Here is a 25,022-nt window from a genome sequence, read left to right as displayed (position 1 = left end):
TTACAACATAAAAAATTCAATTGAGAAATAAAAAAAGAAGTTGAAGTAAAGAATATTTAGGGGATCAACTTTAAAGAGGACAGTCAGAAAACGCTACCCTGAAGAGATTTCTAACACATTGGCAAGATTTCCTTTCCCCAGAACTCAAAGAATTAAATTCACCCTCTTACAATTTTCTAAGGCACTCAATACGCTACAGACCAAGTTCCTTAGGACTTTGCCATTTCTATCTCACACGTCCTTCATCCCCACTAATGTCCAGTCTATGCTCCCTGTCATTATTTTGCATCTATTGCCACCTCATCTGAAATACTTAAATTTCCGTAGTGAATGAGTTAATGATTAAACATGATAGGATGCCTTTTCCTTTCAGGCCTGCAGCCGTTCAATACATAAATTGTGGCTTTGATCTTGGCAACTCTTTGGCAACTAAAAAGATGTTTGAAAAAGGAAAACAGGAAATGCCACAGAGAAATGTGTCTCTTTGTTTCTTTGGAGAAAAACCTTCCCATCAAAGGCATCCAGCAGGATACAGTGAAATATGCTAGAGTTTTAAGAGTCAGCCAAACCTCGGAATTGAATTCCAGCTCAGCCTCTCGCTTACTGTGGTGACCTAATGTAAATCACTTAACCACATTGAGCCTCAATCTCCTCATCTATAAGATGAGAATACAGTATACCTTGCAATATCTGTCTAAGAATTAGAAATAATATATTTAAAGCACGTAGCATGGTGCCCTTACACAGTATCACTTGATAAATAGCTATTGTAATCAGTTCTTAACAACCTCTTAAGGTCTGAGTTGTGATCCCCATTTTATCTACACATTATTCTCACATTATGCCAACCATGCCAGAGAGGTTAAATAACATGCCCAGAATTAGAGTCAAGGTGAGGCTTTAGCTCCAAAACTCTTAACTACACTGGGAGCACTATGAGAAAATTAAATGTAGAACAGCACCCTGGTAGATTCCATAAACAGCATCTCAGGTGCATGACCATTTAAAGTAACACTTGGCAGGAAGAATATTATGTGGTTCCAGGACGTGCCTTAAAATCAAGAACCATGGCTGAGGGAGGCCAGGAGGACTGACTTGCCTATAGATGCCATCACTCAGGTAAGACTGAACTCAAGGCATGGCTGGAGAGCAAGAAGGGGAAACAAGGTGGGACCCAGCAGATTAGGGGTCCCAAAGGAGTGCGCATAGGCACCAAACACCAACGAAGGAATCTAATTCAGACCACGTTTCAAAAATATTTTAACTTTCACAGTGGGAAAGAAGTTTTATTTCAAAAGATTTGTTCAGATCTGGCAATGCCCTAGCCTCCAAACTGAATTATGTGAGTACATAGGTGAGGAATCTTTTCTTAGGTGAAAAGGACTGGCACTAGACAGAAAATTACACTACTCAATCCATGCAGCTGAGGTCTAGACAGAACTAAACAGCAGGAATCATGGCAAGAATCCAAGCCCTTGGACAGAGCCAACATGAGGACAGGAAAGAGAAGAGAAGCGAAGCGAAACGGGAACGCATGGCCTCACAGGGAGTGCGTGCTGCTGAGGCTTGGGCTCACATAGGTTTCTGGTAGCAAAGGTATGAGAGGAGCAATGCCAAAGCCCAGCAGCCATGGCTAGACCACTTGTTTGCCTGAGGCCCTTAATTCCAAGCCTCAACAGATGGAGGGACTAAGGTTGCTTGAGAAATTGGCAGGACCTTGAGTTTACATAGGAAAACTTTACTGAGAACATTCACAGGTGTTGCAGAAAATAAGGGTAGGGAAAATGAGGCTGAAATTGGACCTCCAGTTACTCAGCACAGGTGGAAATACGCAGAAATGAACTTTCAAAGAGGGACTTGGACTCTCTAGTCACAACTGATCCAGTGCTAAGTAGACAGATGATCTCTGGAAAGGCCTGTAGCCTAACTAGGATTCTGCATAAATAACACTGGCCAAAAGTCCAGTCCCTTCAGTACAACGTATTGAACTTCAGAGGTAAAGAAAGGAATATGAGGCGGTACACGTTAGAGTTTAAAGTCTAGGTAAGGAGTTCTCAGGCACAGAAATCTGTCTTGAGTAGTGGGAACTTGTATATTACACTTATCACAATTGTACTAGAAAAATCTGTTAGAGCAGGAATATGGAGAATCCTGCACTGACCTATTGTGGTGACTCGAAGGTATTCATCTGGCTTTAGCATTCCTCTGTCTTCTTATATACATTGTACTCTAAAGCCAGAGCCAGCTACAGAGGACAAGGAGGTGGGTGTGCTTGACAGGTGGGAATCACACATCTATGTGTGCTGGACCAGGGGGTGGGGACCAGGAGTGGAGCCAACTGTTGTTCCACAGTGTTCGGTGAGAGAGTGGAAGCACTAGATGGAAATATCAAGGATTCTTTCTTGGTATTAAACCTCTTTTGATAACGAGGATGTTTCCCATCCATATCATTGTTTCCCCCACGCCCTCTAGCCTGTTACTCCTTTTCCCATGGTGGATTATTGTGATCCAAGCCCTTTGATATACCAGCCCATCCAGGTCAGCCCTCTTGAAATTATCCCTGATTTTCCCAATGATTTTCCCTTTAAACTGATTTCTGGATCTTTTTGGCATGGGCCAATCAGATAAAAATATAGAGAGATGTTCTGCCTCATATGTGATCCTTTTGTTTATTTCTAGAACAAATTTTTTTTTTCTAGATTTGCATGTTCCCTGCCTTAGTTCTAGAATCAACCACTTTTCCAAGGAGCCCTGGTTTCTTTTAGTGGAGAATGATATTGAAAAGTCATGATCTGAATGTTAGGTCTGTTAATTGTCATTAAGGTTTTGCTGCTCCCAGGCCCTCGCAATAAGCAGATCTAGGAAAGCTATACAGTCATGCATCCCTTAACGATGGGGAAGCGTTCTGAGAAATGCATCTGAGAAATGCATTGTTAGGCCATTTCATCATGGTGTGAACATCACAGAGTGTACTTTCACAAACCTAGATAGTGTAGCCTACTACACACCCAGCCTATGTGGGCTAGCCTATTGCCCCTAGGCTACAATCTGTACAGCATGTTACTGTACTGAATACTATAGGCAATTGTAACATAATTTGTATTTGTGTATCTAAACAGAGATAAAGAGTATAGAGTAAAAATACCACATTAAAATCTTATGGGATCACTACAGTAGATGCAGTTTGTCATTGAACAAAATGTCACTATGTGGTACATGACTGTGTTTGAGTGTGCATGTATATATGTACTGCAATTTATATCTATATTTATGTATCTATATGTATTGAAAACTTTAGAGTTCATTCTAGTTTTATTCATTTCTATATTAACTCTCTTTGGATATCTGGATCATTTTATCCTTAGTGTAATTACTCCTTTGATCAAGCACCTGTATGTTGCTAGTGCCCATCTCTAGGCTTGAAAAGACGCCCTCCTCAGCTCACCTGGCCTCAGACCTCTAGCCCTATGCCAGGCTGCTCCTCATGGCCTGGGTAGAAGCTCCCTCCCCTCTCAAACTCAGATTCCCCCAGTATAATAACTATTCAAGAATAAATTAAAGAAACATATCTATAACTTTGAATATCTATGTTTTACTTTTCAGTGTTTCAGAAAGAGTTGATGTAAGTAGTTTTTATTTAGTTTCTAATAAAGAACAGTCTTCACTGTGATACATGTTCAGTTATGGTGGTCTAGTGTTATTTGGCCCACAAACAACAGATTGGGGACCAAATTCTGCCTGTGGCCTGATAATGCACAGCCCAGTATACTAACTGTACATATAATATAAACAAAGTAAATACAGTTAGTATACAGCAAGCTAAGAATGAATTTTACATTTTTAACACAGTTGTAAAAAAAAATTGCATGTGACAGAGACCATATGTGATCCGGAAAAACTTAAGTATTTACTATCTGGCTCTTTACAGAAAAAGTTTGCCAACCCTGGTCTGGGGTATCTGACTGCTCTGCCAACTTGGCTAACTCATTTACCGGGAGGTAGTGACATAAAATGGAATAAGTTTCTGAGCTGCTTTAAGCCTCAAAAACTCTTAATAAGTTGCAAGTAACCATTGAAATTGCCATCGTATCAAAACAGAAATAATGCATAACTTGTAAAATCATCAGTGAGAGCAGGATAGTGCTAAGGATAAAATCTAAGTCACTCCACTCCTTATCTTAGATTAAACATGCCAAGCTCCATTTGTCTCTTATTTGCATGGTCATTAGTGAAAAAGCTGGCCTCCCATACTATTTATTTCCATCAACATCTTCTTATGGAAATCCCTAATGCTTGATTATATGAGTTTATGCAACTACAGAATTAATTGAGTATAACCCTAATTCAAATTCAACATTAAGTCCATTTTGAACTAAAATATGATTGATTGCAAGAATTGTGTAACCTGGAAGTAGAGTATTTCAAGGAAACAGGGTCATTATTTTTTTAGTGACATGCCAAATATTAACAGAGTGGGAGGTCAAATTGCCACTTTCAGACTAATATAGCATCTATTTGTTAATGAACCTTTCATATTCGGTTTACCGCTTTGTGTTAAAAACCCATAGGCCTGGATTCTTAGAGGCAAAATTGTAGTGTCCAGGTAAAGATAAGGAAAATCCATTTACTTTACTACCAGAGAAAGTGGAATACATGAAAACCATTCCAAAGCCTTGCTGTCAAAGGCATGCCTGACACACTTTCCTTTCTTCGCCAACCAACACAAGAGAAAGAAAAACTATGCTCAGCATTGTTTATCAATTGAAGTGTACCAATGCTGTTTTCCATATATTGTGATTTCTTTCTCTATCTTAAAAAAAAATTCCTTTTGTTGAAGAAAGTTTTTATTAACTGTAGTCTCTTCCTTTTATTTTCCTTTCTCACCCAACCAGTGCCTCAGACAGTTGGAGTCATAAAAATGAAAAGATAATGTGAAGGGGGGGAAAGACATAACAAAATAAAAACAATTTTCCCAGTGCCATGAATTCATATTCCATTATTAGTTTATATTCTCACTTAACAGCTTGGGCTGAAATGTAAGTTCCAGTGCAATGCTTGCACTAATTGTCGTGAATAATTCAGGTTTTATCACTTTCCAGGGCCTCTCTGGAGAGGGACTGTTGGAAACCATATTTATTTCTTCTGAACCCAAAGCATGATGATTCTCCGCGCTGCAAACTGCACAATGAGCTGGAGTTGCTTGATTTGGTAAGCTGGAAAGCCAGCACAGAGGAGAAATTGGAGAGCATCAGCCAGTCCCAGGAATCCACTGGTCGCAGTGCTGCCCACACACACAAGATTGGAATCTTACCTTGGTTCGTGGATCGTTGCTGTACGTGCTCTCCTTTAACGAAGTTAGAGAATGCTCTAATTGCAGTTTTTGTTTTGCTTGGCTCAAGAGAGAAATCTTGAAGCTGCTGATAACTTGAGATAGGTCCTGGAGAGAATAAAGAAAGAAAACTAGCAACAAATAAAAAAAAAAATTAAAAAAATTAAAAAAAAAAATACCTCATTCAACTGCCTTGTCTGCGTAATAACATTGAGCATGACTGTCACTCTGAAGACGTATTAGCTCATTTAGGTAATTAGTGTGAGCAGCATGTTTCCCTACTTATTCCATTCAATTATAGGGTTCTCACTTTGTCATTACTGGAGTGTCTTAATGTGACTTGTAATTAGTGTAATTACAATCCAATGTTAATTATATCTGCCACTTAGACATAATTTTATATAGTAATGGTCTCTAATCTCAATAACCTTATTATGTTGTTTATTCAAACAGGAATTAAGTCTTCTTTCATGCATCAAATATGGAGATTACAAAAAAGTACTGCTTGTGTCATTTGGAGAGTTATGACAAGGGAATCTCTGAAATAGCAAAATCATATTTGAGACAATGTCTGCATGTGCAAACAATTACAGCAGTTCCTCCCTGTTTCCAGAAATATGCCTATGTATCTCCAAATAACTGTGTTCAGAGGCAGCGAGAGCCTTGACTTGCTCATGAATTCTGGGAAGAGCTAATGAGTATACATGTGGTAGAAGCCTATTACCGTGGTTCAGTTTATTAGAATACCAAATGCACTCATTGCTGACCATTTAATGGACCATTGCTCTGAGTAACTAACCATTGTATACAATGTAATAATATCACCTCCCATTTGAAGAACACATTATCTTTTAAAGTGCTTTTAAATATATTATTTCAGTTAATCCTGGAAACAACTTCATGAGAATAGTGACGGCAGGTATCAGATCATTGGAGTAGATTGAAAAACAAAATTAAGGGACATTGGCTATGTTCACTGAGCAAGGGGAGAGTTGCTAATCAAAAGGCATTTTAGCAGAGCCGTGAATAGCATGGACTTCACAGTTAGATTTCTAGGTTTTGAATCTCAGCTCTTCTATTTAGAACTTCAGTGCCCTTGAGTAAATTGCTTAACCTCTCTCTCCCTCAGTATCCTCATCTGTATAACACGAGTAGCAATAGTGTCTAATCCATAAGGTGGTTACAAAGATTAAATGGGCTACAGAGAAAAAGCCTAAAACAGTTCTTGGCACAAACTAAAAACTAAATAAACGTTGGCTGCTATTACTGTTACTCTCAACCACTCTCATCTCTTGATTTGTGACCCTATGTTTTTTTCCCATAAACCACATCACTTTCTTATAGACTTCCTTATGCTAATTACTAAAAGATTTGATCTACACACTGCATGTTTCTGTGCACATATAGTATACTCATTTAGAAATAGATAACTCTGATCGAAGACTATTCAATAAAGCTAAAAGGAAGAAGGCTTTAGCCAACTCAGCTGTTATAAAAATGCAATGCCATGAAATTCCTCAGGAAAAGATTCAGTGGTTTTATTGCTCCACACAAGCACTGACACTTCACACTTCCTGACATACTCAGAGTGGTACTTCTTGTTACTATAGTAGTTCATGAATTCTCAAAAACTTAACACAGCCAAATGCAATAGCATGTGAAAAGTACTCTTTACACTAAGACTTACAAAAATGTTGGTTGTTATTTATCTAACAGATCTCCATATCTGTATTTTTAACAGAAATATTAAGTCAGAATGTTACAATTTACAAATCTTTCCCTGTGAGGTTTCTCATTTCCTTTAAGCTCGGGTTTCATTCCTAATTTTCCAGAAACAAAATAGGTTTCGTGCCAAGTTTTGAAATGACTTGGTTTCTTTTGACGTATGGCACCTTCTCTGGTGAAGCTGACAAGAATGGGTATTCTCATAATTCAGTAATAAACAAGATGGCTTTGCTGCTGCTAACTTCTCTAGGCTAACAACAACATCAACAATGAGCCAGTACATTTCTGGCCAAGATCTTTCAGACCACTTTTAAACTTCCCAAGTAGGGGACACATTAGGTCTTGGAGTGTGTTGTAAGCTGGGAGAAAAGCAGGACCTACTGGAGGTTATAGCAGTATAAACACAACAGGTTGGGTAATCTTTGGAATGCACATCGCTGCCGGTGAAATGGTCATTAAATATTAACTAGCAGCTCTTCTGACTTATTGTTTTATTTATAATTATTTACATGCAGAGTTGGGACAATTTTGCAGAATAGACAGAAAACACTGAAAGATGTCAATTACTCCTTCTCAATTCTTAGAGTAACTGCAATGACCCAGGTATAGATATGAAGCTTCAGTTAAATGTGTGGAAAATTGGAACTCCTAAACCAACCCTTCACAAGGAGGCATTAGCTTTTAATGTCCTCAAGTACACAAAGACTACAGACTCTTCAAGCTGCACTACGATTAAGAATTTTCAACCACCCCACCGCCCCCTGCAACACACACACCCACATACATGTCTGCTGGCCGTGCTCCAAATTAGTCAATAATGACCCTAGACTGCTTTTCTTATGGTACATGTCTCCCCCATTTTTGTATAGAAGCACAGCTCTAGAGTGTTTTTGGTGTGTGGCTAAAGAAATGGAGGTGGTATTCTCATCAAGAAACTCCTATGTGGGGGCATGAGGCCATGCTAGGAGAAGTCCTTGGCAAGAGGTTGGTGATACACTTCTATTGCTGGTCCCAGACCTGGCAAACTAGGTTACCTTCACAGTTCACTTGATCACCTTACATGTTACTTTCCCCATCTGAAATCACCTCCTGACCCAATCATTTTCCAAATTTCTGTGGTCAAAATATAAAACTCAATCATATTTATTAAATATGTTGCATCCTTAGAAAAAACTATAATATGAGTCACTAATACAATGAAGGTTCCATAGGTGAGAGGTTATCTCAGAAGCCAAAATGATGTTTGTCTAAAATAAGGGCAAAAATTTGGAATTTTTATATAAGTATACATATTAATAACAGGTATGGTAGCATTGTGTAGGGCTTTGGAATTAGACAGTAGTGGGCTCAAATCCAGACTCCACTCATTCCCAGATGTATGACTTTGTACTAGTTACTTAACCTCATTAAAACACAGTCTCTTTTATCCATAAAATAATGATCATAATGGCATCTTGGGAAGGTGACTATGAGGATTATATGAGATAATGAATACAATGTACTTAGCAGGTTCTGGACTCAAAAAGGGCAATTGTTATTATGAGGGTAGGCCACAAGACAAATTCATCAATAAACACATAAAAAAATGCTCAATGTCACTAATCATCAGGGAAATGCAAATTAAAACCACAATGAGATATGACCTTACCCCTGTTAGAATAGCTTTTATTAAAAGTCCAAGAACAATAGATGGTAGCACGGATGCAGAGAGAAAGGAACTTTTATACACTATTGGTGGGACTGCAAATTGGTACAACCTCTATAAATAACAGTATGGAGATTCCTCAAAGAACTAAAAGTAGACCTACCATTTGATCCAGCCATCCCACTCCTGGGTATCTATCCAAAGGAAAAGAAATCGTTTTATCAAAAAGACACCTGCTGTCAAGTGTTTATTGCAGCACAATTCACAGTTGCAAAGATGTGGAATCAACAAATGCTCATCAATTCATGAGTGGATTAACAAAATGTGGTACAGGCATACCACGGAATACTAGTCAGACATAAAAAGATAAATTAATGTCTTTTGCAGCAATTTGGATGGAACTGGAGACCATAACCTAAGTAAAGTATCTCAAGAATGGAAAAACAAACATGACATCTACTCTCTAATAAATTGGAACTACTGAAGGGCACACATGGGCACAGAGGGAAGTAAAAGTCATTGAAAATCAAGCAGGGGAGTGGGGGAAAAAGGGAGGGGCAAAAACCTACCTAACAGGTACAATGAACACTATCTGGCTGATGGGTGCACTTATGGCCCTGACTCACACATTACAAAAGCTATCCATGTAACAAAATCATTTGGTATCCCTTAATATTTTCAAATTTCAAAAAAAGCGTATCAATTTTATGTTACCTATAATGGGAAACAATTAGAAGGTTCTAAAATATGATACACATTTTATATTTTCAGATTACTCTGTTGTGAAGAAAATGGAGCATAGAAAGAGAAGAAGCTAATGAAGGTAAAATTGTTGGGAGACTGTTGTCCAGGTAAAGGGAAATGGTAGTTTGGATTTGGATTTTTACAGTGGAAATGATGAGAGTCGAACAAATTCAGGCAATATTTTGAAGGTCTCGTGGAGCAGACTCTGATGGTTTGGATGTGGGATGTGAGAAAAAGAAGGATCCAGGTTTTGAGCCTGAGCAGTTGGGTGGCTGGTGGTGTGATGTAGCAGATGCTGTGGTGTGCCGCCCAAATCCTTCCTTCCCACGTTCAGGGAAAAGGCTCTTATTCCCCCAGCCTCTGGGAGTGTCGGCTGTTGATTGCTCATAGCCAAGTCCCTCCCTGGAAATGGCTCTCTCTGCCAAAAGTTGCTGCCTTACCCAAAGTTAAACATCCTCCTCAGAGATAGCCTCCATACAAAGAATGGTCGATAATGGGCTAAAAAGTTGTGGCCCATTAAAATGTGGGGCAAAATTCAGAATAATTCTAACATGCCCCACCCCAGCTACAGAGGTCCACGTAGGCACATTTGAGCCCTTTTTTGGAGAATGCAGTTCAGCTTCTCTGTCTGACCAGACTTGTTTCTCGTTCCCTTAGATGGTGCTGTTCCAAAAAACCCTCCCAATAATTTCCTTTACACAAATCTATTTCCAAGGTATCCAATCTTGTGCTAGTTGTGACCCTTACAGAGCCTAAAATGGGATTTGGGACCTAGAGCAGCTGCTGGCAGGCCAGTGACGAGAACCCCTTCACTGACACACTGATAGCTATTAGAGCATGTGATAGTGGGTATCGTTAAAATCCTCACCGTTGGTGAACTGGGATGAAATACTGGTAGAAGGGAAAGCACTAGTGGGTGCATTAGCTCAAGTGATCGAGATGTTCAAGACTATGGCTTTGCATGGTTCTTTCTGGAAACTGTCAGTGAACTGAACAAGTATTAACTTGCTCAGCCTGAGTTTGAATGATCGCCAACTTGAAAAAATAAAATGTAAAAGCTAGAAAACATTTTTAGCAAAATGTAAAGGGATATCCATCTGCTGCAGATGCAGGCAGACAAGGTGAGTATTAAACCCAGGACTAAAATGGAAGATTAGTGGAGCCCAGAGAAGATTGAATTCCTAATCACAGTAAATCTGATAACCATGGTCAAGGTCCTGATTGAGGAGTGAGAGCCTGAAAGTCATAAGTCGGCTCTCTGAGTTGCTGTACTAAAAAATGTTGAATCACTAGGTTTCCCTGAACTGACTTCCCTGCGGAAGTGGCCCGTCCTCTCTGTTAAAGGTGTATGCTCCCCTTTTGCTTAGTAAAGATAGAGAGGCATCTGCTTTGCAAGACAAAAATGTGACCCCTCAGGATTTATCCAACCTTCCCAAATGGTCCCAAGACTGTAAAAGTATGACATGATCCAGCTGGAGAGCTGAGTGTGTTGAGAGAAGAAAAGTAGTATACACTAAAGGAGCTTAAGGATATAACCAGCGTATGCCAGCAGAAGTGGAGAAAATAAGCATGGCATTGGATTCTGAGAATACTGGGACAAGAGGAGAAAGGTAGAATATAAAGCTGGAAAGGGGAGAATTTATTTTTAAAATAATTTTATTTATTGAGAGAAATATATTGATAAGTAAGCACTATTTGGTCACAACACTACATTTAACACTTTACCAATCAGAGCTGAACCAGAGAAACAAAACCAGAAGAAAATTGTGCGTGTATATACATATATACATACACATATGTACACACATGTGAGTACATGTATACATGCAAACACGTGTGTATATGTTTATGTATGTGTGCATATGTAAAAACTATATTTTTTATGAGGAATTGTCTTACCCACTCATAGGTGCTGGCTAAGCATGCTCAAATTCATAAGGAAGGCAGTCAAGAAGGGAAGATTGGGAACAAGGTGAAAGTCCACAAGTACGGGGCAAAGTTGTCATTCACCATTATCTCTCTCTCCCAGAAAAGCCTCATCTCTGCATTGAGGGGTGGCCTTCTAAATGGATAGTGCCCCTACTTAAAGTCAACTGATTAGGAAGTTTAATTATATTAGCAGAATTTCTTCACAATATCACCTAGGTCAGTGGGGTTAGTAACTGGGGACTGTAGCATCAGCAAGTTGACACACCAAAAAAATCCATAATCCATGTTTTCTTAGATACAGCACCAACAGCACAAACAAAAGAAAAAATTAAATAAATTTGACTCAATTAAAATTAATAGCTATTGTACTTCAAATGACACCACCAAAAAATTAAAAAGACAACCCACAGAATGTGAGAAAGTATTTGTAAATCACCTATCTCTCAAGGGACTTATATCAGGAATATATAAAGAACTCTTAAAACTCAACAATATAAAACAAAAAAACCAATTTAAAAGTGGTCAAAATATCTGGAGCAATAGACATTTCTCCATGATTAGTTTATGTGCCAATAATCACATGAACAGATTCTCAATGGCATTAGTCATCAGGGAAATACAAATCAAAACCACAATGCAAAGCCACTTTACATCCACTAGGATGACTGTAATCGAAAAAAATAAATAATAAAAGTTTTGGAGAGGATGTAAAGAAATTAAAACTCTCATACACTGCTGGTGGGAATGTAAAATGGTACAACCACTTTGGGAAACAGTCTGACAATTCCTCAAAAGGTTAGATTCTGACATACTGTAGTAGTACCATTGTTAAAACTTCCACAGTGGGTGAACTGGGATGGGATACTGGTGCAATGGAATAGAATAGTTGGTGAAATACTTTGAGAGCTTCAGGAAAGTAATAATTATAAGGACTGTAAAGTAAACTAAGACTTCTGTTGCAACTACATTGCATCTTCCCTTTTCCCACTCCTGCTTTCTGATTGTTCATTTCCTTACTGGTGCTGTACTCAAGAGCATAGCCAAATGAAACTCCTTCCAGCAAATCTCCATCTTGGGAGATCAGTCTTTTGCTGAAATGAGAAGAGTGTAACAGGAAAAAATTGGGTGGGAAGAAAAATTAAGATTTGGCGAAGGGTTGGGGGAAATACTAACTTTATGAACACAAATCTTCAATAAAGGAGAAATAGAGAAGAGTCCAGAGTAGTATGCTATTCTGCTTCTTTCCATTTGTTTGGCTGATTTCTAAAGATTCTTCCTGGACTAAAATTCAGGACTAAGTTCTAAGATATCTTTCTGTACACTAAGATATGTATGTATCCCTGTTGAGCAAATAGCAAATTCTCCTTCCTTATTTTGTGAGTAAGAAAAATAAGATTAAGAAATTTTGTGAGAATAGAAAGGGACTCTTGGGATAGTTCAACCAAAAGTTTAATAATTTTGAAAAATCACAGCAGGTTTGAGATATCAAAGAATGGTTTTTCTCTTCTCTCTTAATTCCAATTATTTTGTTAATCAACTCTCTTGTCATTTCCTCACTTCCTTTATCAAAGAGACTATTTTTCATGTGCTGATGTTGAGGTGGGGGCAATTACTGGAATGAAGCCCCAAGAATAAGGCAAAAAAGGGGCAGGTAGGAGGGGATTTGTCAAACCATAAACTGATGTTACAACTGATTCACCTGCCACGCTCAAGGATTTCTGAAGCTATCTGCTTCCTACCTTTTATTATGGTATTGATATGGGAGATAAAAAAAAATCATTTACCATCTAAATATAGTGTACTTTATTTTCTGATTTAAATTTCTATCACTGTGTTTCCAGATCTGATTAATTTAGTGAAGGGGTCATGAATCTGAATGCCTAGAGAGGGGCCATCCAGGGAGACCTAAATGCCAAACTATCGGTGAGATTAAAAAAATAATAAACTGAGTACATATTTGGTTTAAAGAGAGCAGCCACTACCCAGCCCCAGCCAAATGATGTCCTGTGGGAATGTGGGCACAGTGGACCAGATCTTTTGATTTTTTAAGTAAAGACAAGACTGGCCCATTTTTAAACGTTGGCATTTAAACAAAATTTAAACATCAATTTGTGAGTATGTTAGTCAGCTCAGGATGCCGTAACAGAATTCCACAGACTGGATGGCTTAAAAAATAGGCATGTACTTATAATATGGAAGTCTGAGATCAGGGTGCCAGCAGGGTTGGGTTCTGGTGCAGGCTTTCTTCCTGGCTTGTACATAGTCACCTTATGGCTGTGTCCTCACATGGCATAGAAAGAGAGAGCTCTCTGGTGTCTCTTCTTATAAAGGCACTAATTTACCATACAGACCCCACTCTCATGACCTCATTACCTCCCAAAGGCCTCATCTCCAAAAGCCATCACACTGGGGGTTAGGGTTTTAACATATGAATTTAGCAGGGGACACAATTCAGTTCATACCAGCAAATCAAACAAATAATATTATGCCAATTTATGACACCCCCAAATAAGTATTTACTAAATTACCATATTCATCATGAGTTTTCTTTTGCAATTGCCATTACATTATTATGTTTCTTTTTAAAATTTATATTTGAAGAAATTATATGTCATCATCCAACATGGACTCTGCAGAGGCTGTTCTCTGGGTTGACAAGGTCTTCCTAAACACTAGGTCTGCTGTTTGGGTGGGCCCCTGTGTAGACATTAGTATATACATAGTTCTACACTGTTTCTTCCACTGCCAGGCTATTCCAAACCTGAAGGCTAAAGACTTTGTGGAACTTTTCTACACTATGTTCCCAACCCATCACAGTAATGTAGCTAATTCTTTCTAATCTCAGGTCAAATGTCACTTCCTCAAGAAAGAATTCTTTATCATCCAGACTTTGTGTTATCTTTTTGCCATATGTTTTCATAGCAACCCACGATTTTCCTTTAAATTATTTGCCACCGTTTTTAATTTTACATTTATTTGTGAATTCTCATGCCCCAACCAGACTGAGAACATCATGAAGTTAGAGTCCAGGTCTACTTATGTCACCACTATTAATATAATCCCAGTGTCTAGTATTAGGCCTAGAACATATGGTACTTGACAAATAAGTGTTGAATGAATGAAAGTATCTTCCACAGAAATTATCCAAGAAAGAAGGGAGATAAACATGCTTCTACCCACTATTATTTTTGTACAAAATATTATATCCATTTCAATTACTCACTAAAACATAAAAGTTATTTAAGATTGTATGATATATATAAAGACTGAGAGAACTCTAGCCTCTGCTTTGTTACCCATCAGTACTCCAGCTCATTGTCATCACTTTCTGCCTAACTAGATTTTGGCTTTTGCTACAGTGAGAAAAACTTCTACTCTTCCCTGGGTATTCATTGCCTATCCTTAGCTAGTGAGTGGTTCACCTTGCTCCTTAATCCAACCAACTTAGCCAGAAGCATAAAAGCTTACCATGAAATTTCACCATTCTAGCTAGATTGACTGGCTACGGTGTTACTCACATTGGAAACCACCAGTGGTTGGAAATGTCAGTCCATCAGTACATTGCAAACCTTGTGGAATTTTGACTTGTGTCTGTGAGTGCCTGGTCTGTCCACTCTTGTAGGAAATATACAAAACCAGAAAGAAAGGACCCCCAAATCCTATTTCATGATGCCTCTTTCTTTCCTTATGGCTTTCTTCTCTCCAGTGAGAGTTTTGTCAGTTATTCTCCTCTCCTCAATAAGTCACTCCTCTGTAAATATTCGCTTCCTGAAAAAAGAGCCAAGTGTTCTCTTTCTAAATGCTGGATTTTTTTTCTTTTGAAATGTCCTGCCTACATCTTAAAATAAACAAATACATACACCTTAAATGGAATATTAGAATAAAAGCTTGAAGAAGGATAGAGCTACAGAATTAATACCGAGAGGTTTATTTGTCAAAAATGAGCTAGGAAAATTTGCTTTGATTTATAATTTATTTGCCTCAAAGACATTGCCAAAATATTAAACAGTCAACCACTTTATAGAATACTTATTGTATACACTATACTCTTCAGTGCTAAAGGGTTCCTGAGCTCACAGTGTTTGTAATGTAGTGAGAGAGAAAAAAGATTTGTAAAAAAATGAACTAAATATAGTCTCATCTCATATACTGAAAACAAAATTGTATCAAGAGTCAGAAACCCTGTACCCTCGGTCTTGGCTCCTTAGAAATATAAACTGTAATAACTACTTAATCTTTTTTGTTACCACATAATAAAAATAGAGATATTATCTATTCTATCTCACAGAATAAAAAAAGATTATTTATATGAAATTGCTTTGAAATTTAAAATGCATGTAATATGTAGGACACAGCAATAAAAGGGACCTTATCACAAAATGCTTATCACTGAAAGAGACAAGTGTTTCAGAATTTAGGATCAGAGAAGAATTCACAGAGGTGTGTTTAAAATAGGTAGTCCATATTTAGGCTGGCAATAGCATGGAATTCAGGCAAGTATAAAAAGGAGAGTAAAAACTTGCTGTAAAAAATGCCCTCTTCCCACTCAGTAGGGCAGAGAATCACAGAAAGAGGAAACAGAAATAAAGGTTACAAAGGAACATCAGGATCAAATGTGGATAGTAAAGTCACATGAGGTACACACAAACATACACAAAAACACAAATAAATATATATATTTCCTTGGGAATATTCTTAAATTTATGCTGGTATATGTATATTAAGTTATACCAGCATAAATTTAAGAATAGGCAAAGAAGCAAAACGAGAAGATTCATCATCCATAATCTTACTATGCAGAGTAAGCCTCTGGTAATTTTTCTTTCATCCTTCCAGACATTTTCCTTGTTTATTTGAAACACTTTCTCCATAATCATTGCTTTCTTGTACGTATCTTAAGCATGTTGTGGTATCTGGTAGGCACGCAGTAGGCACTGAATAAATGTTTACTGAACTGAATCTAAGCTTTCTGATTCATTTCTGTATGAAGTTTGGTAAAACCTTTTGATCTTGCTCTCTTTAAAATTGAAGTTTGGAGAATGATGTGATATTTTTTCCCTTAGGGTTTATTTTGCTAAGCTAAAATCATCAAAAGTAACCTCAACTTTGCATTTTATCAATGCTCCTGATTGTATTGATGTGGTGGTTCCAATCCAGTAACTTGTACTGACTTTGAATAACTATACATTGCTGCATTCTAATTCCTCTAAAGCACAGGTTGCTTCATGATTGATCAGAGAAATTAGGTAGCTATAAGTCAATTCCTTGTGTGGGCAGAAACCTAATGAACACTTTCTTATTTTTCTTACTTCTAGTTAAACAAATACGTAGTTAAATTTAAAAAAAAAATGTGAAGTATAATGAAAAATTTAAATCATTTATCTGACCCAGAGATAACCACATTAACAGAGGCAATTGAAATAAAATGCACTTCAGACTTGAAAAAGTATAGATTGACACAAACTAAGAGTGATATTTTCCTCTCAACGCTGTAGCAGATGGTTAGTTGATTCAAAATTAAAGCATTAGGTTAAATTACACTATTCTCATATCTGACACTCATATGTGTGTGTGTATATATGAATATGTATATAAATATATATATGTATATGGCAGAAGTAGGTTGGTATTCCCACTTACCACCCATTTTCAGGGGTCATATATATAATTTTTAAATAACTTCCCTTCCTTTATTCCTTCTAACATAGGCTTCTGAAAAGTCCCTGGTCTTTACCTATTTGTTTGACAGGTTCATCCAGATTGGCTTCTCTATTAGAAAATAATCCGAAAACAACTCCATCAAAAAGGTAATACATAAGAATGGCTTATTCTTTCCACTGTATTTGAATTTCCTGACGTTGCTTGTGAAAAATACAAAGATCTACTCACTCAAAATGCTCCTCTAATTTCAGGTCTGATGAGGAGATATTGAGAAACGGGGTACTTCCGGGACCTTTTGAAATCTCACCATTCAGGCAGCTGCCTCTTCTTTCAACCACAAAACTGACCACACAAACACACATATAAAAAATGCATTCCATTTCAGATAGGCCCCAGAATAATCAGGCATCACTAGAATTAATGAAGAATCCTGTTTTCATTTTTATCTTTGGCAACCTATGGTGGTCCAACGCACAGGTCTGTGTATATCACATTTTACTGATTTTTATATAGATTTAAAAATATTAAAATGAATATCAGGGGCATCCTAAAAGGGAAAATAAATCACAAAATATTTTTTAAAGGTTAGGAGTATTTAGGGGTAAGTGACAGTCCCAACTACCATGGTTTCCTAATGAGAAGGTTCATAGGCTCATTTTAGTATGTTCATGTGTAAAAATGCATGCTGGTACACAGGTGCAGGAACACACACACACACACACACACACACGCACACATACACACATGCAGCTTCAACTCTATTTCATCACAAACTGACAGATTGGTCTCTTTTTCACACTGTGGCTGCCTATTACAGTCAATGCTAGCTTAATTTCCATGGCAATCTAATAAGTATATATCACTCCTCATCCTTGAAAACAGAGAGAGAGGTCAGTGAAAATATTCCCAATTCACCACACTCTAATGAAGCTCCAACCACCTAAGAAAGAAGATGATATCAACAACAATGATAGCTTAGTGTCCTAATTGCACTGTGCTAAATGTTTAATAGACCTTATCTCTTATAATCCTCCCAGCAACTCTATGTGGTAGATACAATTATCATCACCCTTATTTTATAGATGGTGAAACTAGGAATCAGACCATTTAAGTAACATGGAGAAAGTCACAAAGCTAGAAGTAGTGGAACTAAGATTCAAAATTGTGGACTCCCGAGTTCAGGTCTTGGGCTACACAATTTTGCCCCTGCTATAGAGACGACAAAAAAAAAAAAAAAAAAAATCTCCATTATGAACTTCCCCTGAGCAACACAGATGGCTTTAACCTAAAAATAATTGAAATACTTTTTAAAAACTAAAATAAAATATACTTCTACTCTTATGGAAATTATTACTATTTGTTGCTCACAACCAGTATATTTACTTTATTGGCTGAATTCAGGACTTGGAGGAATGCATATGAAATATGCTAAATGACTAGATCTTCAAATACTTTGGAATCAATGGTTTTCAAACTCAAACTCTTAAGAAATATGGCTCAATATAAACCTCTACTGTTTCCTTCCTTCCTTCATTTAGCCTGCCCCCCGAAAAATGTATTGAATATCTTTTAAAGTCAGAGATTCTTAATTACATGGGCTTGTTCAATAAACAAACCAAGGTCCCTGCTCTGAAGATTATAATCTAGTGGGAAGACAAAAAAGTAAAAAGCACTTTCAATTCTGTGTGATGAGCTATGATAAATGTTACATATGAACAAATAAGCCCAATATTTAGGAGATACTCCTAATTCTGTCTTTTGGTGAGAAAAATCCTAGAAAAAGTATATTGGAAGTCATCTCTAACCTGAGACCTTAAGATAACAACAATTTAATTAGTTATTGTGAAAATACAGAGACAGCTAAAGAAAGAGATGATAGCTGCCACATAAAAATCATTTAGAAAAAGCGAATACTCAACAGAAAGCCAGAAAATATATGAACAGGCAGTTTACAGAAAAATAAAACCAAAAATAGACAATAAACATGAAAGAAATGCTTATCCTGACTCATAAAGAAATACAAATACAAACAAGTATATAATCATATTTCACTTGTATCAGCAAAATTTAGAGTTTGATGATAATGCCACCAATCACATGTATTTTGTAGAGAATGTGATACTTTCAGGAGTGCAAAAAGGCAATAATTAAGATAACTATAAATTAAAAATGAAGGTATTCTGCAGTCTCACTCCTGAGAAATTAGTGCCACAGATATATTCATTCTAATATATGAATTGATATATGTGTTGAAAAATATTCTTTAAACCATGTTTGTAAAAGCTAAAGATGAAAATAATGAAAGTGCCCACCAATACAATTCTGATCAAGTAAGTGTTAGCAAATCCACTTGTTATGGGATGAATGGTGACCCCCCCATCCATACCCCTAATTCGTATGTTGGAACTCTAACCCTCGGTACCAGAGAATGTAACTGTATTTGGAGATAGGGTCTTTAAAGACATGATTAAGTTAAAAAAAAAAGTGTCATTAGAGTGAGCCCCAGTTCCATAAGAGTGGTACCCTTATGAAAAGTGGAAATTAGAACAGAGACAACATAAAGAGAGAGATGACCTCAAAAGGACACTGCAAGAAGGTGGCTATCTGAAAGCCTAGAGAAGAGGCTCAGAAGAAATGAAACCTGCAATCAGAGGTTGGGATTATTAAAAGAAAATGGAGGAAGAGCACCTGTGGAGCTGGGGCTCAGAGGTCTCAGGATGAGGCACTTCTTGGCTGATATTGGCCCTTCTGAGCCAGGATGAAAAGCTCAGAAGGATCTGAGATCCTATCCCAGGGCCACCAATGTAGGCACAGTGCCTAGTCTCCAAATATTATACTTTTAGTGGCCCATGAGACTATATTGATTTGTTTTTAAAGCTAAAGAAAAATAAACTTTTAGGGTAAAGATTTTTTTATATATAACACTAATATATTTGTCTTTATATTAATGGAGTTGTAAAATATAGTTTTGATTTTTTTTTTCTTTTTAATGTTAGAAGTAGCCCACAAAAGCATAAGGGCTTGTGCAAGTCCTAATGCGGTCCTGCCCAGACTTCTAAGAAGTGGCTGCCATAGGACGTACATGTGTCTTTGAGAGGCTGCATAGGAATGGGATCTGGGTATTGCAATCAACTTCTGCTACTGGAATTAACTGATATTTTCAGGAGAAAGTAATGATGCTGGGTTGAGAGACAGAACAGAGAGCACACAGGAATAGAGATTCAAGGACATAGAAATACACAGAAAACAGGGAGGGCAGTTTTCACCCTCCAGCCTTCCATTCTTCTACTACCCCTCACTGGCAGAGATTAATGAAGTGGGGGTGAATAGCACATGGAAAGGAAAACATGCTTTACCGAGTTCCAGCACCAGCATCATAAAGGAGTATGGAGGCACCTCTCTGTTCACCTTGAAAACGGCCTGGCTCTCAATAAATGATGTATTGGGTCTATGCACAGACACTGGATGAATATATACCCTTAAGTCATTATCACTTAGTTAAGAACCTATATGTAGTTATTAAGGGCTAAAGAAAAATGTCCCCAGAACTATAAAATAATGTTAGCTTTAGGGTTAAACTACTTACAACTAATTAAATATAAATGTCTGAGTATAACTAACTGTCTTAAAATTAAGTTAGGGAAAGAGGAACTCTGTATAATAAAGTGACTAGGGTATAACAAATAAAGACATTACAAATACAATGTAGATTTCATTTTGGTTGGGATCCATTGCTATAAAGCTGGTATACTCCTTTGAAGGTGTCCTTTCACTCTGATTTTTCAAACTTCCTTAGTTCTTGTGCTGATTCCTCCTCTGGAGTAGCTGTCAAGATGGAACTTCCCCTCCACCCCCACTCTTAAGAGTATGTCTATAGTATATGTTGGTTGGATAAGGCCCTTTGGCTCTTTTTGTCAGTGCTTTCATGGCGGTCTAGGTTCTGGATGGATACCTTGGTTACAGATATTCTTAGTATAGTGGTTTTCTTAATTGTTCATTGTCTGTAGGCTGTAGCAGTGGTATACTATACATGTGGGCAGATTCCCTGTCTCTTATTCACAATGGGAGATGGAGGTGTTTGAAACCCTTTCTCTTTCCCCAGCCCTGTGGTCTTCTTAACAGTGCAAATTATATTGGGAGGCCTATTTTAATCTCTGCAACAATAGGCGGTGCTTTTGGTAAGAGTCAGCCATACCCTGTATGATTGAGTCAGTAAATGCTGTAAAGGGCTATACAAGTTGTCTTCCCTGAAGTAGGTGGCACTTGCAGGAAATAGCCAGCTGTAGTGGTGTTTTTTGGGACCTGTGACCAGTTATACTTAATCAGGAGAAACACTTGGGTGTTCCAGGAGGTGGATGGGGCCCTGGAACTCCCAGGGGACTCCTTATTCTCCACCACAGCAGAGGCATGTGAAGGAGTAAGGCTGAGTGGGGCTGGGTCAGATAAGCCTGCATTCAGTCTCCACAAAGGTAGGCACAAGAGCTGTCTTAGCAGGGGTCAAGGGTCATCTCCTAGGCAGCTAGGGAAATTGACCAGGGAGAGGCTGAAGAGGCCCCACCAAGCCAAAAAGACTGCTTATGGAGGAGGTGCCGTCAAAGACTTGCTATCAGGAGTGACTTTCACTCTTGTCCCTCCTCCCCTACCCCATGTATCTCCTTCTGGCATCTGGCCACAAGCAGGAGCTCAAACTAGTGGAACTCACCAGTAGTGGTGCTGCAGTTTGGGAACTTCCCTGACCAGGATCCTGCCCCAGACTGACAGTGTGGTTTTCTTATAGGGGGAGGGGTGCTCCACAAGTGCACTGCAGCTGGGATCCACACTCCTCTCTTCGTTCATTTCTGCCCATGTGGGCTCCTTCTCCTCCCAAATTAGTTCACAAATCTCTTCTCCGTGCCCCCAAGCAATACAATGGAGTCCTGGAGGTATGGGATCTGGCCTGAGGATCTGTCTCCTGGGCCCTCAAGTTCAATCCCTGACCATGCCAGGGAGAAGCATGCTGGTCCCAAGTTGCCCATGGGGTGGGTACTCAAGTATGGTTAATGTCCCTCTGCTTTGGGGTATGCTCTGTTCTGCTGGAACAATCAGGTAGGCAGCACTGGGGAGGGCTGGAAGGCAGGAAGCTCACAGGCCAAGCACCCCTTGGTTTGCATGCTGCAGGTCTCTAAGAGGAAATGTGTTAACCCCACTCTCTATAGAAGCCTTGGTGGAATGGATGCACCAATAGAGGGGAAATAGCCACTCCTGAGAGCCCTGGCACCTACATCACTTGGCAGCAGTGGATGGTTGAGGATTGGGGGAAGAGAAGAATCTGAATGGAGGAGAGCTGGCACTCTGGTCCCCTTTGTCCCTCTCTCCAGAAGGCAGCCCACCTAGAATGTCCAAGCTCTGGGATCACACAATTCTCCCAAGACCCATTGGTCCATGTGGCCACCACAGTCAGGGCAGAAGTTGGGAAATGTTTGTGTGGGGACCAGTGACTTGAAAACTGAAGGGGGAAAGCTCCCTGGGGAAGATAAGGACACAATGGGTGGAGAAGCAGTATGGTGTCCTTTGCCTGGGCTCAGGTCTGTGGGGCAGGGAATGAGCCCGAGGGGCTGGCTGCCCAGTGTACTGTGCCCAGTAGAACCGGTTAGCAGGAGCCTAGCACCAGAGAAAGGGCACTCTGCAGGAGCTGAACCTTGGATAAAGTTGCATGCTGCAGGAAGCCAACAAGCAAGAAACACTGGAACCAGGAAGAAAAACACCCCTTTCTTCTCCAGTGTCCCCTCAGCCCCTTTAATTGGCAAGACTTAATAACATTCCAGCTGGCAAAGGAGAAATATTTACAAAGTCTACCTCCATTATCTCATAGCAGGCAAAGTAGAGTAGATTTGGGACTGAGAGACAATAAATTGAAATCTGGCATATTTGTTTTCCTAACCTAATCAGATGTTTCCTTGCTATGCTTTAACACCAAAACCAGGAATTATTTCATTATCTTTTTAATAATGAAATCTATAAAAAGTGATTTTTTCCCCCAGAGATTTCCTTTCTTCTTGATTGGTTAGTACTTGCCTGATTAGTGTTCTTGCAGTAAGCTAAGCCACCTGATGTGCTTTACAATGTGACACAGGAACAGTACACATGAAAGAGTTCTGGCCCCCATATTCGCATAGCCGGAGGCAATCCCATTAGGTTTATTTGCCTGCCTCGCTCCAGGCTTTTCCAAATATTGGGTGCTCAGTAACCACTAATTGAATTGTTCTTTATTGGGTACAAAATATTTTCACATTGGAACATTATTATTTTCCCAAAATTTAGCTAGAGACACCATGGCTTAATGACAAAGCTAATAAGGGAGTTGAAATTCAAACCAAAGTAGGGTATTTTAAAATTAGCACTTTTTCTAAGATTCTCATTAGCTCTTAAGTTTATACTGACACCTAAAAAAGAAACCAAAAAGACAAAATATTTGCAAAATAAGGTCTATTAGAAATTACCAAATAAATTGTAATTGCCTCTCAGGCAGAAAAGCTCTTGAGTATATGAAGGTTGGCCCAAGGCTATGATTAACAGTTTTCCATTTTTGTTCTGGATAAAAAGCAAGGAAATTGGGACAAGAGTTTTAATAATGGGTGGTCCCATTACTCATGAAGAAGATGAATCTGATTAGTACGTTTCACTTCAGGTTAAATTCAGTAGTTCAATTGAAAATTTGAATTCACAGAAAATGGTAAGTTACCACAATCTATTTTGGTTTATGTAGACTTACACTAAAATAGTTTTTTTCAATTTTTTTTCAAATAAATTAACTGAAATTAGTCTGATGAACAATATTAGGAGATGCAGTTTTCATCTCATTGCTGTGATCATTGAAAAGACAAATTAGGAAAAGGACATGAAAATATTAGACAAGGGTGATTTTAGATTATTTTTCAATAATATGTTAAAGAAACATTTATAATGAAAGAAAATTAAGTCGCAGTTAACCAGTGAATGGATAACTTTTAGCAATCTTCTGATGATTTAAATGATAAAAGAAAATAAATGTGAGTTTTGGTAATCATAATTAAAAGTGTGTTATATTTACTAAGCATTAGCATGGCTTGCATGTCTACCATGTAGTAATTGCCCTAATTCGTCATCTCATTTTGATTTGACACTCAGGTTATAACCTCTGTAAATTTTCACTCTAAGCAGGAGATGCACAGCCAGCTTTGCAGAGTGATGTCATAGTTCACCATTTAGGTCCTCTCCACCTTGTTCAATCAGCATTTACCCCTGGACCTCAAATCATCACATAAGGCTATATTCCATCAGTGCTCCTGTAATCTCAGGGCAAGAGAGCCCCTGTTAAAATTGGGAACAAATGCTCGGTGTGTTTGAGCTAATGAGGTACTGACTTTTAGCCTGTGACAATTGACCATCGTAATGTATCTATCTGAGTGCCCTGAGCACATTTTAGAGAAACCCAGGGTAAATTGGATTCTTAATAGCACATTTAACAGAAGTCAGTCAATAGAGGTTAACATAATTCTCAGTATGCAGTTTTAAATTGTACACAGTGTTAGGGTGACCATTTCCATAACAGACTGGACTGACATGCCACACAATGGGCTTTTGGCCTTCCTAGCAGATGGGCCTCCTTTGGTTTTCGTCCTGAATACAGCATTAATTGAAAATGCATTCAGTTCAGAATAGAATGGCGTTTTTTGTGGGAGAGCTGGCTTATTGTTTGATTCAGACAAAGAACCCTTTATCTGGTGAGTGACTTGTCATCTTATGTAGATGTAAGCTATGTAAAGAATGACTTTTCATTAAAGCAAGTTTAGCATATTTGCAATTGTCTTTGGTCAGATGGGAAACTTTCTGGCTCAAATAGTGGAATTATATGCTGTGGTTTATGCAATCCACAAGTTGATTCTATGTGGGAAAGCAAAAATAATAAGAAGAAAAGAGTTTTGTTTTTTGTTTTCTGTTTTTTTGCTCTTGCCTCCACAGGATAACTGT

At 38.3% G+C, this 25,022-nt stretch overlaps 1 protein-coding gene across 1 annotated transcript in view; it reads left to right on the top strand.

Annotated features, from left to right (window-relative positions):
* Positions 1-1,456: 1,456 nt before the first annotated feature.
* Positions 1,457-25,022, top strand: part of LOC138387475 (E3 ubiquitin-protein ligase Topors-like) — a 166,468-nt gene continuing 142,902 nt past the window's right edge. Inside the window, 2 exon segments of the mRNA XM_069474531.1 lie at positions 1,457-1,587; positions 5,100-5,208. Of these exon segments, the coding sequence (XP_069330632.1) occupies positions 1,457-1,587; positions 5,100-5,208 (240 nt within the window).

Source organism: Eulemur rufifrons, chromosome 1 (assembly GCF_041146395.1).
Source record: "Eulemur rufifrons isolate Redbay chromosome 1, OSU_ERuf_1, whole genome shotgun sequence".
Lineage (NCBI taxonomy): Eukaryota > Metazoa > Chordata > Mammalia > Primates > Lemuridae > Eulemur > Eulemur rufifrons.
The sequence above is the reverse complement of the archived record's forward strand: the minus strand, read 5'-3'. Positions and strand labels throughout refer to the sequence as shown.